Source organism: Fukomys damarensis, unplaced genomic scaffold, assembly GCF_012274545.1.
Source record: "Fukomys damarensis isolate Sample0158 unplaced genomic scaffold, DMR_v1.0_HiC HiC_scaffold_21, whole genome shotgun sequence".
Lineage (NCBI taxonomy): Eukaryota > Metazoa > Chordata > Mammalia > Rodentia > Bathyergidae > Fukomys > Fukomys damarensis.
In genome coordinates, this window is record NW_022900933.1 from 17,569,103 (window position 1) to 17,585,745 (window position 16,643).

General features: G+C 49.5%; 1 protein-coding gene across 1 annotated transcript in view; it reads left to right on the forward strand.

Annotated features, from left to right (window-relative positions):
* The window catches only part of Jdp2 (Jun dimerization protein 2), a 35,480-nt gene that overhangs the window by 7,327 nt on the left and 11,510 nt on the right, over positions 1 to 16,643 (forward strand). The window contains exon 2 of the mRNA XM_033766821.1: positions 15,734 to 15,838. Coding sequence (XP_033622712.1) covers positions 15,734 to 15,838 — 105 coding nt within the window. The remainder of the gene's footprint in view (positions 1 to 15,733; positions 15,839 to 16,643) is intronic.

The following is a 16,643-nucleotide window of genomic DNA, read 5'->3' on the forward strand; positions in this document are numbered from 1 at the left end:
TTTTGGGGGGGGGTCTTATTTGGTTGGCAGAAAGATCCAATCTGTCCTTTCTTGGAACAGAGTCTCCCAACTCATCTTTGAAGTCCTGAATTTCTACTTCAGTTCCATAACTTTGTTAGAGCGTTTCTAAAAGGGGTTGGCTTTCTCGTGTGGAAACAGTTACATTTGAGGAAGAATGATTGATAGTGATTAGCAGCAATGAATGTGTTTGACATTGGCCCTTCTGATCACTCGGTCTTGTTTGGTACCAAGCCAGTTACCTTTACAGGAACTAGTACATTTGTAGCAGATCATCTAATCTGACAGTGCATTTTGAGCCTGTGGCCTGCGATTCAGGAAAGCAAGCCAACCTGCTTGTTTCTGGTTGTTTGTGCAGTTCAGATGCAGCTGGAGTTTCTGCTGTCTTCACATGCTATGAGTGGGAAGGCTCTTCAGCCCTCTTTGCCCCTTGGCAGCTTTGTGTGGTCCCTTATCTTGTTTCCTGTGGTGTTAAAGTCATTGCTTGATGCCTGTCAACTGCTAGGTTTTTAGGAGTCCTACGAAGTGACCTCTTCACTCAGTGCTGGTCATCTTCCTTTGGTATCCCCAGGTCCACTGGCAATGGGAACTCATAGTTGGGAAACTGAGTTCTTTCCCAGGTGAGGCTTACCTTGCTGAACCATGTGGAACTGTTCAAGCTCTCTTCCCCTCTACTGTGCCTAAAAGGGAAAGACCTAGAAGGAAATTCAGACTGATTCAGGTAGGCCGTGGAGGTACGAGGAGTCTGGGCTTAGCCATTCTTCAAGGTTGTGAGCTTTGTGTTATGTCTGTGCTCTGCTCTTTGGCTCTTCAGGGCCTCCTTTACTAGGAACAGTGCATATGCGTGTTCTGGATGACAAGGTCCTCACTGTCTCTGTAGCCCTTCTCCCTGCCTCCCCTGCCAACAAAAGGGCCCTGGGCTCTTTGGAAACAATGCCATTTCAAAGCAAGGCATTGCAGGTCACTAGATGTTTGAGCTTTCATATTCTCCCTTGTGAAAATGGAGAAGAAAATAAAAACACTGCTCTGGAGATGCAGGTATTTGGAGGATTTTTAGTTCTGTGGGAAAACTGCCTGGTCAGCCATAAAGAAGGAAGAAGTTGGATAGTTGGTTCTTAAACATGAGATAAGAGAGTGAAAACTAAATTGTGTTTCACATTTGGCTACCAGATCTCAAGTAGTCCAAGAACAGATTGGAAGCTGAGGTGAATGAAGGGCTCCATCCCCAGCTCCCTTCTGGTTGGTGCAGGGGGCGGGGCATCCTTTTCAAGGTGATGTCATGAGAAACGAGGTGAACCATCAACATGGGGTGAAATGCACACTGGTCTGGTTAGTGCCACCTCAGAAAACGATCTGGGGATCTGAGTAGAGGACTAGAATGAGACAACCTGTGTGCAGGTTTTGGATTGTGAGTAAAAAGTAAACTGAGGCATGCTCAAATACTTTTTGGGTTCTGCTCATCCATGACTGGCTTGATGACTGGAGTTTGTGTTTATAAGTTTGCTATTTCACCCACCCACAATGATCGATTTCAGTCAAAGGAAACAAGGAAAACAAGGTTGCTTCCCACCTCCAGAATGATTTTTTTATAAATGGGAGACAATAAACTCCTACCTCAAATTAAATATAAAAGTGAATCATAAATGAATCAAAAACCTAAATTTAGTAGCTGAAATGATAAATCTCTTGGAAGAGAACAGCTGCAAATCTTTATGACCTTGGTTTAGGCAATGGTTTCATTGTTGGGATCCCCCCCAAAACCCCAAAACACAAGCAACCCAAAAAATGCACATTAGACATCATGAAAATTGAAAACTTTTGTGCATCAAAGGACTCAAAAGTATAACCAAAAAAATCCACAAAATGAGAGAAAATCTTTACAAATCACAGATGTGATAAGGAACTTGTATCTAAAACATATGAAGAACTATTAGAACTGAACAATGAAAAGATAACCTATTTGGGAAGTGGGCGAAGTATCTCAATGTACGTTTGTTCAAAGAAAATATGAGTAAATGAAAAATGCTCAATAACATTGGCCCTCAGGGAAATGCAAACCAAACCGCAGTGAGATACTACTTCATACCTGCTACTTGACTATAATGATAAAAATAATAACAACTATTGCGAGGAAGGGGAGAAGTTGTAATCATGAGAATATAACATGGTGCAGCCACTTTGGGAAATGGTCTGGCAGTTGCTCAAAAGGCTAAAGATAGAGTCACCACATGACCCAGCAATTCCACACACACACACACACGCACACACACACACACACGAAAGGAAAATATGCCCACACAAAAATTTGTACATGAATATTCATAGCAGTAGTATTCATAATAGTCCCAAAGTGGAAATAACTCAGATGTGCCTCAGTTGATAAATAAAATGTGATATATTCATACAATGGAACATAATTTGTCCGTAAAAAGTGCAGTACTGATACATGATACAATGTGGGCAAAACTTGAAAGCAGTATCCTGAGTAGAGGAAGGCAGTCACAGAGGACACATCTTACATGATTCTGTATATATAAGGTCCAGAACAGGCAACTCTACAGAGGCAGGAAGTAGCCCTGCCCCCTGCTGGCTGAGGGCTAGGGAGACCGGAAGAATGAGAGTGACAGCTGAGGCGTTTGGGTTTCTTTTGGGGTGATAAAAATGTTTTAAAAATTGACTATGGTGGTAGTTGCACAACTCTGTGAATATACTAAAAGCTGCTGAATTGTATATTTCACTGGGCAAATTGTTTGATATGTGTGAATTTTATCTCGATAAAATTTTTAAAGATGGGGAGGCGTAAGATCAGCCACAGGGATATGGGAAGATTAAGAGTTAATATAGCAAAGCACCAGTGTACAGAGGTGCTCCAGAGTTAGGAGCTGTGATTGTTAAGTTTCACTCTCAGGTCAACAGCAGTGAAGAAGCCTGGGTCTGGCTAGGGTCATTTTCTCTTTCCTTTTTCACTGCTAGCCTTCCAGAAGCAAAGGGTAGGCTCTGACAGGATGGGTGCAGGACTTCAGGGGAAACGGGGCATAGAACAGTGGCTTCTAACTGGCGGCTGTTCCTCAGGACCCCTGGAGAGCTTTCTGAGTCCATTTGCGTGGGGCCAGCAGGTGGCTCTAATCTGGATCTGTTGGTTGAAGTTGCTCGCGCAGCAGAAAGCAGCCCAGGTCTCTGAAGGAAGGAGGGCCTCTGTGTTCAGGACAGGTGACTAACCCAAACAGTGCACCTCATGGCTTGTAAACCTCTTTTGCCGTCATCATGGTCTCTGATCCATTCTAACTCTGTGAGGTAGGTGTTGTTAGAAAGCTGAGGCTCAGCAAGATCAAGTCACTCGCAAAGGCCTCTTCGTTTGTTGAGACAGGGTTTCACTATGCAGTTCAGGCCAACCTTGAACTACCTGTGCAGCCCAAACTGGCCTTGAGTTCGTGGCAATCCTCCTGCCTCCGCCTCCTAAGTCTAGGATTACAGGTGTGCACCACCATGCTTGTCTCCAGGGCAACATTTTTAAAGCACAATTTTACCTGCTCTATTTAAAAGAAAACAAGATACACACATACACTCACACACTCACATGTACTCCTATTACTTATGAAATGTAACATCTTGGAGATCACTGCCACGGTGACATCCAATACCAGGTTGATCTATTTTGCATGGATTTCAGAACAGAGCCCTTCCTGTTGTCTTCAAATGATGAGTGTTCTGAGGGAGCGAGGCACCTGATGAAGCAGTATCCATACTCCCCTACCTCTGCCTTTCTACCTGCTTGTCTATCTGCCATTTGTAACAAACTGTTGATCTTCCTGCCTAAGGAAAATAAGACAGTAATAATTTGGGTGCTAAGGCTCTCAGAAACCTGCAAGTGTCCCACTTAACCTGTAAGTTAACAGTTTTATTTTAATCGAAAGCATCTTCTTGTTCTCATTGAATGACTATAATAAGTATATAACATAATTATAAACTCGAATAAAATTCTACCTTTATCTAAGTTTAGTATTTTGTGGCATCATTTGAATAAGAGACTTTTGCTGCTGGGCAACTTAGCAAATGAATGAGACTCTGTCTCTAAATAGAAAAATGAGTTGTAGCTCAGTGAGAAGGACCTGGGTTCAGTCCCAGCAACACACACACACACACACACACACACACACACACACACACAATCTGAAATCCACTAAAGTGCTTCTGAACTGGCTGTTTCCATTTCTGAGACTTTCCGCGATGGCACTGCCAGTGACCATGCCCTAAGGAACTCCAGATTCATTAAGCTGCAGGTCTTGTCAATAGTTGGCTCCTTCACTGTTTCAGGAGAGAGAGTTCTGATTCTATAGAAACCTGAATTTGTTATTGGTGTTCTGGTCTATGAGCCAGGAGTTGCTCTGCACCTCTAGTGAGAGAGAACTCTACCCTACCTTGTCTGCCTTGGGGCGGCCAGCTCCTTTTTTCATCCCCAAACTTCAGTTGCATCTAAATCCTTACATACATCACTTATGGTAAAATCACCCTTTCTTCTTCTAGGCCAGGTATCTCTGCTTGGCCCTGCCACATCAGTGAGATTTTTAGTAGCTGGCGTTCAGTACCCTCCATGTAGAAGCAGCCTTTCTGCTGGGGGATTTGTCTGTTATCTGTGCTATGTGAGTGAAAGAAATTGGCTGAGATCTGTGTTTTAGTTGCACACTCTGCATACAGATTCAACAGAACTGCCTTGGTGGAGAATAATGAAGCAAGGACCTTGTTTTTCACCTTCATGATAAAAAACCAAATGATTTCCAAAGGCTTTAATAGGATCCCACGTGAAATGCTCTTCTACTTTAGCCAACTCTGGGCTTTCACAACATCCCCATTCATAAATGCTCTGTGCTATGACTGCATTTTCATTTAATTGTACAGCGTCACTTTGCAAGAGCTCATCTCTCCATTTTTGACCGAGTATAATTCAGGCATATGACACCATTTGCTGCAGTTGTTAAAGAATTACTTTCAACTGTATTATTAGGAAAACAATAGGGTTTTCCCTGCCAGATGTATTCTGCTTCTTATCTGGTAAGAGTCTCACGGGGGCCACTAACTGTCCCCTTTTCTCATCTTTTGAAGTGATTGTCAGTAGAGCAAGAAAGTAGATTGATTGCCTAAAGGGAAACTACACACTGCTAAATCATGAATACGAAATGAGCGGGAAATAGATATATTTCAACACAAGTCGTAATCTCCAAGTAGCTCTCCTCCAGAAAAGGGATTTCCCGGCATTGGTTGTCTCTTTTTCTCTTCAATGTTAGGATCTCTGCCTGTGCCAACGTGGTTTTTCCTATGTCTCCTGGACTCTTTCTCACTTTTGTATTAACAGTGTCTGCTCTTCCCTAGCAGGGCTGCCCACAAATGGGTGTCACCCTGCCCAGCCCGTTCCAAACACAATGCTGTCTTTCTTAGCAGTGGAAATGGGCCATCCTCTGCGGCTTTTTGAGAGAAAAACCCTTCCCTGTTCTGTTCCTATAACTGGCCTGATGATGCAGTTAGGACCCCAAGGTCTTCTCCATCCAGGAGCCTCAGCGGGGAGCTGCGGTTACAGGCCTGCTCCTCCCCACCATTTCCTGCAGATGCAGAGAGCACTGAGAGCCACTCCACCACCCGTGCCCTCTGTAAGAGTCCAGCGAATCACTTTGGCAGGTGGAGCCGCTGCCTCTGCCAGCTCTTGCACAGAGCCTTCACCTGGCAGTTGGCTGAGCTGCTAGGAGCAAGCACAGCTCCAGTCCGTGGGTTTGGTTATATCCTGGCGCTAGGAGGCAGCCGGAAGGAAGTGGAAAGAGCACTGGGCCAGGAGTCAGAAGTCCTGGTCACCAGCTCTGGGGTCAGGCCCCTCCTTCCCTCCCTTATCAAACATTTAGAGAGCACTACTGACCGCCATGAACTTTGCAAAGTACTGAGCATACAATGTCTGCAAGTCACAGGCTTGGTCCCCAGGGGACTACCCTGGAGGAGGCAGAAACTGAAGTTAGACTATAACACAGTAGGGGCCAGGATGAGCTTGGCGTTGTGTGGGACCTGTGAGCAGAGGGACATCTTCAGAACCCTGGAGGGTTGTGCGATCAGGGAGGACTTCCTGTGGGAGGTGATGCTCCAGCTGAATATACAGGAGACAGGAAAGGCAAACCATGGGGACAGTGGGGAAAGGCATACAGGGCAGGGAAGCCTGAGGTACACAGCAGCTCAGTGTTTCGGGAGCATCAAGCAGAGGGGTGGTACACACTGCAGGTAGAACTGTAGCAAGCGGGGTTGAGCCACAGAGGACCTTGTTTGACCCCCTGAAGAGCTTAGGGTTTATCCTTAGGCCAAGGAGCTTAGAATTTATCACCCCTTACCACCAAAGGCCAGTAACTAGTCATATTGGCACCTAAGCCAGATCCCTCCAGTGGCTAGGCTGCTGGAGAGGGGGCCTGGGGAGCAGCAGTGGGGATGGACAATGGGGAGCATCTGAGGTTGATTTGAGGTATGCAGTTGAATGGCTTGGATGTTCACAGTTGGAGAAAATGAACAGGATGAGGAGGGGTGAGGCCTTTCCCAGGGGAACTCCAGGGAATGGGCGGGTGGTGGTGCCAGCTGCAACAGAGAGAAGAGATCAAGAAACCAGTGTAGGGTAAGAACCTCGAGGGTCTGAGGGACCTCCACACTCAGCGTCTGCCTGGGCGGTGGATGTTTGGGTCTGGAAATAAAGATTTGATTGAGGGGTCGTGAAGCCACAGGAGCTGATGAAGTGATGATGCAGAGGTCGTCATATACGTGGAATGAGAAAGCAGCAGGCTGAGGATGGGCTGCAGGGTCACTCAGAAGGGGAAGACGGTCCCGAGCAAGAGACAGGAGGCAAGGCCCCAGGGCAGACAAGTTCAGTGTCATCGATCCCGGGCAGGGAGAATTCAAGAAAGGGATGATGCCCAGTCAGCACAGCCTGGAACGTGCACAGAGCCGTGTCCTTTGGATTTGTCCCCAAGGACACAGTCCCTGTCCTCAAGTGTGAGTGCCAGAGCAAGCCTTTTCCTGCCTTAGGCCTTGGTTTCCTCATCTGTAAAATCTAGGGATGAGCTTGCCAAGAGCCCCTTTCTGGCACTGAGTCTGAATGCAGAAACCCACGGTCTACTTCCGGCCTGCCCGGGAGGGTCCAGTAAGAATCCAGGGACTCGGAGCTGGAAGGAGCCTTGGGAGGCTGTAGACCAGCTGGCTCTACACAGGGCAGCCAGGGAGAATGGGCGTCTGCTCTTTCCGGGTTCCACAGTCTCGGCTGATGCTTCAGCTGGCTGAGCTGCACTTTTGCAATTATAAACTGGGGCTCTTTATGCCCACTGTGCAGCGGGATGTGGAAGGCAGAGAGAAGCGGGAGCTACTGTGTTCATGAAGGATGAGTTACGGGTCCAGAGGGCTGAACTGAGGGGCCCGAGGTCCCACAGTGGGTTACAGCAATGACAAGAACCCAGGCTTCCGATGACAGCCCTACTGGAGTCCATTGTGTGCCAAAGGTCATAAGTTAGCTGCCGCCACACTTTGGAGTAGTGTTCCTTTGGAAGTAAAATTTGTTGCCGATGTTAAAAATTGGGAGATTTTTACTTTAAAAATTCATATTTCTGGCTACTCTTGAAAACTTGGAAGACTGGACAACATAGCCTGCATCATGCTGGCCATTGTCAGGGTGTCCCTCCCTTGGGAGTTAGTGGGCAAGGCTCATTCCACCTCCTCCTTCACTAACAGTTTCTTGCTTGGCTCCTGGAGGTGACTTGAGTTCGCAGCCCAGCTTTAGACTGAGCATTCGTCTTGAAGTTTCTCTGTAAACTCTGCCCACTGTTTACTGAAGCAGTTGAGGTCCAGACTTGGGCCATCTGAGGAAGAGGTCCTGGCGAGAGAAGATGGGAGAGACCAAGACAGACAGTTTCCAACAGCTCAGCCCCACGGGAGGTACTAAAGGGAGGGCCTGGTCCCTGCAGGCTGCATGGGGTCAGCAGGGGTGTTGGACAGAGCCCTATGGGTTTCCTCATCCTGCCAGACTGCAGGCAGAGAGGCGCAGACCCCGCCTGGCTGCTGCGGCCTGGCCAAGACCTCACCCCTGGACTGTCCTGCCTCGTGGACGGTGTGGGGAGGGAATGGGTTGGGACCACAGCCCCTGGCTGCGCTGCCTGTTTATGTGGGGGAATGTCTGGTATGTTTGGCATTTGGGTGTTTACTTCCCAGGGTGCTTCTGGGTCCCTGGTGTTGGAATGTGGCTCCTCCACGTGGGCTTGGGGAGGGCTCCTGTGGGCCTGGCCCGTGGCTCTAGGCCCAGGACTAGATCTGGAGGCTGCAGGCTTGGTTCACTCTGCCCCTTCCTCTCCCCAGCTCTCCTTTTATGCCACCTCGGCCAAAGAGGGAGGCTGAGCATGCAGCTGCTGCAGGCCAAGGTGCTGCCTCCCTGTCACCTAGCAAAGCAGGCAAGGAAGATGACACCTGTGGAACGCTTCCTTGTTCCAGGCTCTCTGGAAAGGTTCTGGCAAGAGTCAGTGCCTTCCCTGTGCGGGAGAGGAAGACAGACCACAGCCAGTCTGTAGCAGAGCTTTTCAGGGCACTCAGTCCTAGAAGACCCCGCCCCAGAGCTCAGTCTTGGGCAAAGCTGGTTCTCTCTGCCCCGGCGACAGTTCTTAGTTTGGGATGAAGCCCTTTATACCTCTGTCACTCTAGTGTGAGGTTGCCTCCCCGCCCCCCGTTAAGTTTATTGTACATTTAAAGCAAACAGTGCAGTTACATTTATCATTGGGAACTTGTACCTTTACATTATTTTTCCCCATTCCTCTGCCCTCCCTTCACCCCCTTCACCCTTCCCTATTTACAAAGACTTTGTTTCCATTTTTTCCCTTTTTCACATTTTTTCTTTTCCTTTATTTCCTTTTCCTCCCCTTCCCACTTCCCTTTCAGACATTTTCTTCATATTTCACACTCTCAGTTACACCATTTGAACCATATTTATACTTTTAGTTTTTCACACCAGAGAAACTAATTGGTATTTACGCACGTGTGTCCTATTTATTTCACTTAATAGGATGGCCTCGACATGCATTCATTGAGCTATAAATGCCTCTAGTTTCTCATTCTTTATAGCTGAGTAGAACTCCACTTTATAGAAAAATCACATCTTCTTTATCCAGTCTCCACTTGATGGGCATTTGGGCTATTGCCAAGTTTCACCTATTACAAACTGTGCCGCTGTAAACATGGATGTGCATATATCCCTGTGATATGATTCTTTTAATTCTTTTGGAAAGATACCTAGCAGAGGGGAATAGCTAGGTCAAATGGGACCTCTAATCTTAGTTCTTTGAGTTTTTTTGTTTTGGTTTGGTTTGGTTTGGTTTTTTTGTTTTGTTTTTGGTACCAGGGATTGAATTCAGGCCCTTGAGCTTGTGAGGCAGGCAGCGGAACCACTGAGCCAAATCCCCAGCCCGAGGTTGGGCTTTTTTCTGTTTTTACCTGCTACCTGCCTTAATGCTCTTTTCCCTTATTATTTTGTCCATTTCCAAGGCCTTGGGTTGAATGTGTCACTTCTCTTTCTCATTCTGTCGATGGGTCTCACAAAATATAATTTTGAAAATGCTTAGAAATGCAAGAATCCAGGGCCACGTCTAGGTTACTGCTGCCATTGACAAAGCTGCCTGGGGCGCAGACAGCACCTAAGAAACATGACTGTGGGTGGGCACTGGGCTGAGAGGAGGTGGTGAAGCCCCTTCCTTAACCATGTAATTTAAATGTTACACATTCATGTTCATTGTGTAGTAGCGTGTTTTTTGTTTAATTTAAAAGACTCACATAGGAAAAAGGAAAAATGATCATTGCCTTTAGGGTTCAGTCTTCTGTTGGTTTATGTTCTCATCATGCGGATGTGGCTGAGAAGGCTGGGGACCCTGCTACATGTGTGGGGAGACACATAGTCCGTCCACCTGCCTTTCAAAGAGCAAGACCACTCGCTTCTGGGGCCAGAGGACCAGGATTGGAATCCTGAGCTGACACTGAGCATCCTGGCAGCCTTGATATCCTTAGGTCCCTTGTCTGTAAAAGTAGGGAAGACAATAGAACTGTGCTAGGTTGTTTATTGAAACAGAGAAGAAAATATTCTTGATTTAATTAATAAATGTTCATCGCAGGTCCATTCTGTGCTGTGCTCAGCTTTAGCGGCTGGGAGATAGCAGTGAAGGAGACAGACTAAGGTATCTATGTAAATAGATTAACTATAAATAGATTGGCATCCTGGGGGGAGACTGACTAGTAGCAGGCAGGTGCACATTCAGAGAATGTAAGTGCAATTAGTGAGCAATATTGGGAGGAAGTAAAGAAGGAGATGACAACAGGGCAGGGAAGATGTGGTTATTTTAGACTGGGGTGGTCAGCAGAGTGTTCAGCAAGAAATGCTAGTAGAGAGAACAGCAAGTGCAAAGCCCAGGGGCAGGGAAGAGCTTGGTGTTTTGTGGAAGAGGAAGGAGACCCTGCCGTGGGTACTGAGGGGTAGAGAACAGCGGTGCAGTAGATGGTTAGAAGGGCAGGTGGGGCTGGGTCACCTCAGTCCCCTGGGCCTGCAAAGCAGGGTTATTCTATGTGTGGGGGGAGATGTTGGAGACTTGTAAGAGTAGTTGCTGACTTACATTTACCAAGGGAGAGCCCTTAGGACCAGTGCGATGCTCACGGCTCAGGATGGAGGCAGCAGGGGTGGAGAAGTGTGGGTGGACGGCCCACAGATATCTTCTGCAGGGGGGATCCTCACAAGCCACTAAATGGACCATGTGGAAGGAGAGAGTACAGATTACTCCTGGGTTTCTTTTTGGTTGAATAACCAGGAGGTTGTGGTGTTTACAAAATGGGGATAACTGCAGGAGGAATGTGTTTGTGGGGAATTCTGGCAGCTCTTAATGGCCTCCAGAGCAAACTTCACCTGGGAATCATACCACGCGCAGATCACATTTCCTTAGGTCTAGGGCAGGCTCAAGATCTGTTTTCTCACAGGTGTTCAGGTGGGGCTGAGAGGGCAGTCTGCAGACCACCTTGAGCCTTGATGTGCTGGAGTACTCCACAGTGCTGACCTGGCAAGTGCTGGGAATGAGCTGGCAGTGGGGATGGCCTTGATGCCTGTACCAGTTCCTTGGTCATTGTCATAACTGTTTCTTGCCTGCCAGCCCTAACAAGAAGCGGTACTGTGAGTGGGCTTGTATAGGTCACAGATAGAGCCATGCCTGGGATATTTTCATCCATGCATCTGATCCATTCTTGTTGACCCTACTGTGTGCCCAGCTGTCCTTTCACAGTGGACCACATTACCCAGCATCCCTTGCACTCTGGCTTTGGGTTGAACTTGGCCAGTGGGAGGCACCAGCAGCAGGAGAGAGATTTTGAGGTTTGCATTCTCCCACTCCCTCCTCCTGGGTTATTTTCTTTTTGTGGCTGCTATTTAGGGGCCCTTCTACATCCAGGCTTTGCTAGTCTCCCAGTGGTTGGAAGGTTCTAGAAGCAATTGCTGCTGGGTAGAATTTCCTCCCTAGGATCAGTGGGGACTACCCTGTGCTCCTCCATTATCACCTGGCATCCCTTGACTTCACAAGAGTGAAACTGTGCATCCTTCAGTGGCAAGTGGCAGAAACCTCAAACTCATTGCAGGCCAAAGGGGGAAGTTTTAGGATAGATTCAGGAGTATCAATCACAAACCACAAGGACAAGGCGCGTAGTCAGGCCTCACCGGCGTGAATCAAGAGGACCACGGTGGTCGCTCTGTGTGCCTTCTGCCTGTCAGCTGCCTGTCCCTCCATCTGGCTATACCACTGGCTTCTGTCCATGTCTCCATGTTTCTCTGTGGCTCTGCTTCTCTACCTGAGCGTCTCTGCACCCATCTGTGCCTCTGTGTTCTGCATGTGTCTCCGTCTCTGCCTGGTGCTCCCTCTTCCAAGGTCAGGGCCAGGGTGAGCACATGAGGGCTCCAGGCATGACAAGGAGATGCTCATTCTCCAGAGCCAACCTTGCACTTGCTGGAGCCCCAGAGTCAGGAGGGCCCTGAGATGTATACCTTGGTCACCTTGCTCACTCACCCTGGTCCAAGCCTGGGTTTCTTCCTCTCTTGGTCTCAGTCTCCTTCATATGGCAGAGTGTTTTTGTCTGGTCTCTGCACATCTCTGTACTTCTGCAGCCTCCTCTTTCTGATCCTGGGCACATGGATGAAGTTGGTGGCCCTGTGTGTCCCTCGCCATCCAGTATCATTTTTTTAAAGACAAGGTCTCATTAAGTTGCCCAAGTTGAGCTTGAATTTGCAAGTTTCCTGCCTCCAAGCCCCCCTCACCCCCCAGAGTGCTGGGATCAAAGGCATGCACTCAGTGTCTTTCAGTCCAAGTTCACATTCCAGGAGGGTGACTATAGCTCGGCTTGTTCAGTCACCTGTGGCTAAGGGTGGGGGCCTGAGGACAGACTTGAGGAGGGCTGATCCACACAAGGGTCCTCTTACTGAAGGTCCTAGTGCAAAATATGGCACAGGGGCACCCATCATGGAAGTACACAGAGCACTGTGTCTTTGAGCCTTCCTGGGAATTTGGGAAAAACAGAGCCAGAAGTGCTTGGGAATAGGACAAGACATGCTCCCTCTGCCCCAGCCCCCACCTCACAGTTCCTTAAATGTCTTGAGTGTCAAGCAGCCTCCTCCTCCTCCTCCTCCTCCACTCTGGTTCTGCCTGCTGTGTCTACAGGAAACATCATCATCTCCCATTTGGGGCTCTGGTTTTAGATCTCTTCACCGTACGTGATGCAGATGCTCTGCTGCCTCTCACCCACTCTGACCAAATGTCTTAGAGAATGCAGGAAGCATCAGGAAGGAGGCAGCAGCCTGCAGTCTGGGGATGCAGGAAGGGTCTGGATGAGGGCAGGGAGGTTCCCCAAGTGGTCCTGGTCAGGCGCACAATGGCACAGGCATAAGCGAGAGGAGCTTAAGTAGCTCCAGTAGCTGTTGTAGGATGGAGCAGTCTGGGGGTCCCTGCAGACTCCTGACTTATTTCTGAGCCTCGACAGCTGTTTTCCACATTTCCTTGGGCAGCTTTGAACCAGTAGTGGAAGAGTGTTGGGGAGACATGGCCCAGTTTTTATGGGGAGGGTGTGACACAGGGACTGTGGGGCTGCATCTTGTCAGTCCAGTGAAGCACGGGTGCAGGACAGGTCTAGGGATGGGTGCAGAAGCTGTGAGGACTATGGAACTGGGGCTTTGGGCCTAAGGGCACACCTAGGTTCTTTCCAGGCCTGATTGGGATCTACGACCTGCCCCAGCCATCAAGGCCCTGTGCCCCTGAATCTAGAGCCTACCCTCAGCCAGTGTGCATCTGTGGGAGACAGCACCTAATCCCCAAGCTTTGCTGGCCTCCTGCAGACAAAGGCTCTTCCCGATAAGAAAAGGCTCCTGAGAGCTGCTGGGGAAAAGGTTTTACAGATGCAAACACAGGCAGGGAGTGGCTTTCAGATAAAGGATCCAAGCCTGCAGCATCTTTGTCTGGAATTCTCTATTCCATTCCTTCATCAAAGTAAGGTTTGTTGAGCTACTAAATGCCATGCTTAGGTCTCCATCCTCCAGCATAGGTGAGCAGAAAAAAGGATGCCTACATAAGCCGAGGATAGTGGTCAGATGCGTACTCGTATGGTGCTGTAGGAAAAGCAGCTGTATCCAACTGGGAGTCAAAGGAGCCTTCCAGAGGAGGTGACATTTACTCTTGAAGGTGGAATAGGAATTTACTAAGTGGGACAGGAAGGTCCTCTCAGCTGGGGCCAGGAGGGCCTGGCTGGCTGGAGAAGGGCCAGGCATTTGGAGTAGAGGGTGAGGCAGGAGGGGACTGGGGGATGGGTGTAGCAGCCCTACCAGCCTGGTGTCAGCTGGGCCAGCTGATTTGGAGAACTTCCTTCCAGCGCCAGTCTCTGCATCTGCTGCCTAAGTGCTTCCACTTAATCTTGACTCTAGAATTATGTCCTGTGCAGTGCTGGGGGTGGAGCCAGGTCTAAGGGACAGAGAGGCTCAGGGGCTGCTCAGAGGGAGGCTTGAGACCCTGTGAGCCCAGCAGTGCCTGGCTGCACCCTTGGCTTGGCAGTTTGTGGGCCAACTCTCTTGGCCAAGGGGAGATTGCGCTGCCAGCCACTTCCTCAGTTCCTTCCCCCTGCCTGGCGTCACTGTGACCTGGGCCCTCGGAGGGGTGAGGCTGAGGTTGGGCGGAATCAGTTTCAGCCAGGTTTCTATTTTCCCAGATCCGGGTCAGCCAGAGGAGCTGTCACTTCTGGTTCCATTCCAAAAGAGGCCAAGGGGCTGGGAGGTGCTTGGGTGCGGTGCTGTTGACGAGGCGCCTCTCTGGCAGCCTGTGGGGGTGAGTGTGGGTCAGGAGGAGCCCAGAGGTGCTGAAGAAGGAAGAAGCGGCTCTGCCAGGCCTGTGCCAATGGCCTTGTGCTGGTCTCCAGCCCAGGCCTCTGTCCTGAGCTGCTACAGCGTGCTGGGAGTGCATGGAGAGAGGTTGCTTATTTTCCTGGCCTGCAGCCCTCTGAGCTGAGACCTTGCTGCCGGAGTCACCCCCAAACCCTGCCCCACTCTAGAAGTGAGAGAGTTGGCAAGCCAGGGCAATCCGACAGCTTCTCTAGTGGCCTCCGACTCTGAGCTGTCCCCAGCCCAGCTGGCCCTATGTATTCTCCAGATTTTCCTAGTAGGTAATGGACCGCAAGAGGCGCCACACTAATGTGACCTTGAGGATTAGGACCATTGGAGGCCAGTGATCAAGTGCAAGGAGGTTGAAGCTGGAGAAACCAGAGTTCAAATCCTAGCTTCGCCATTCCTTATTGTATGACCTTGGACATCGACTGAGCTATTGAGCCTTAGACTCACTGTCTGTAAAGTGGAATAGTAATAACGGCTTCTTCGTAAGACTTGACTGTGAGGGTTAAACGGTATGTGTTTAACACATTTTCCAAAATAGGCAACAGATGCCAGCTATTATTATTACTAAGAAGACACTTAACAGCTGCCACTTGGCTTCCAAGGCAGGGCTGGGGGTGAGCACCGAATTTCCACCTCCCCATCTCCTGGGCCTATTTCATGTGGGGTGAATGCCCTACACATCCTGGAGGAGGAGCACACCTGGAGACTCAGGAGGCTGTGTCCCCAGGTCCCCCAGCTCTCTTACAGCTGGCCTCTCGGTGGATGAATAGGCAGAGGCAGGGAAATGGTGAAGTAGCTAGGAGATTGTTGGCAGCCTGAGGAAGTAGGTTCCAAGCAGCAAGGGCTTCAAATCCCAGCAGAAGGTAAGAGGAGAGGGTGGAGGCAGTTTGAAGGGTGTAAGGGGTGGGGGTGGGACAGGAAACCTGTGTCCATGCCCAAGGCAGTTTTAAAGGAAGTGCCGAGGAACTGCTGGCCCGGAAAACTATGCCCAGAGGATTTGGGCCATGCAGGAGAACAGCCCACCCCACCCCTGCCACCTCCTGGGAGTAGAGGTTACCAGCTCCCTGAACTGTGGCAGAACCAGGTAACCCTGCCCTCATAGGACTCTGGCTCTTGCCCAGGATGCCCACCTGCTCAGAGAAGAGCCTCTCTGTAGCCAACTGGCTGACTGCTGTGAGTGATCACTGGCTGCTGAGATGGGGGTGAGGAAGGGGAGCTGTTCCCCTTCCGTCCTTGCCTTGGTTTCTAATTGCTGGCTCTGTGCCCTTACAGCTAGATGAGGAAGAGGAGCGAAGGAAAAGGCGCCGGGAAAAGAACAAAGTGGCAGCAGCCCGGTGCCGGAACAAGAAGAAGGAGCGCACAGAGTTTCTGCAGCGGGTGAGCAAGACTGCGGGCCAGGCGAGGTGGGAATCCGCCTGTCCTTGGGTGGAGTAGGTGCCCTCTGCACCAGGAGACACCACTAGATCCTGTGGGATGGATGCCCATGCAGCCTCAGCCCCCGGCTCTCCTATGCCACTTGTAGCCCCTCCTTGAGCCCAGGCAAACCAGGCACCTGAAGAGAAGGTGGGAGAAGCCAGGTGCCCTCTGCTGGGTGATGATGGACTGGCACCAGTACTGGCACTACCCATGTCGGTCCCTGTGGCCACCATAGCTGCCTAGGGCAGTGCTCATGGAGCCAGGGGGTAACCTGCAAAATGGGCAGTGGACATAGCACTTGGGTCAGCTACTTTGTGCAGACCAAAGCTGCAGGTGGCTCACCTGGCCCTGCATCCCACCACCCCCCACTCCCATCCCAAGATGAGCTCTTTGCTGCTGCCTTCAGGGACTAGAGGTCAGCTCTGTCCGTGGAGCTCAGCTGAGGGTCTCTGCCCCTTTTCTTGCCCTTTCCATTTGGAATGTGCTGAGCAGGGTATTTGTTCCTTCTTTGCACTGAATCTGGTCTCTGAGACCTTCCTTGCATCTCAAAAACGATAGCTGGCAGAGACGAACATGACCAGAAAGTTGATTAGTCCAGCAGTCTTCAATCCCCTAACCCCTATTTGTTCATCCCTAAATATTAAAAGTAATCATATATAACAGGGCTTATTCTACTGGGATACCATAACTAAACATTCTTACTCGTATTTGTAAAGTTAGACACTATGCAGGTCAGGGATTTAGCTCAGTGGCACCATACCTGCCT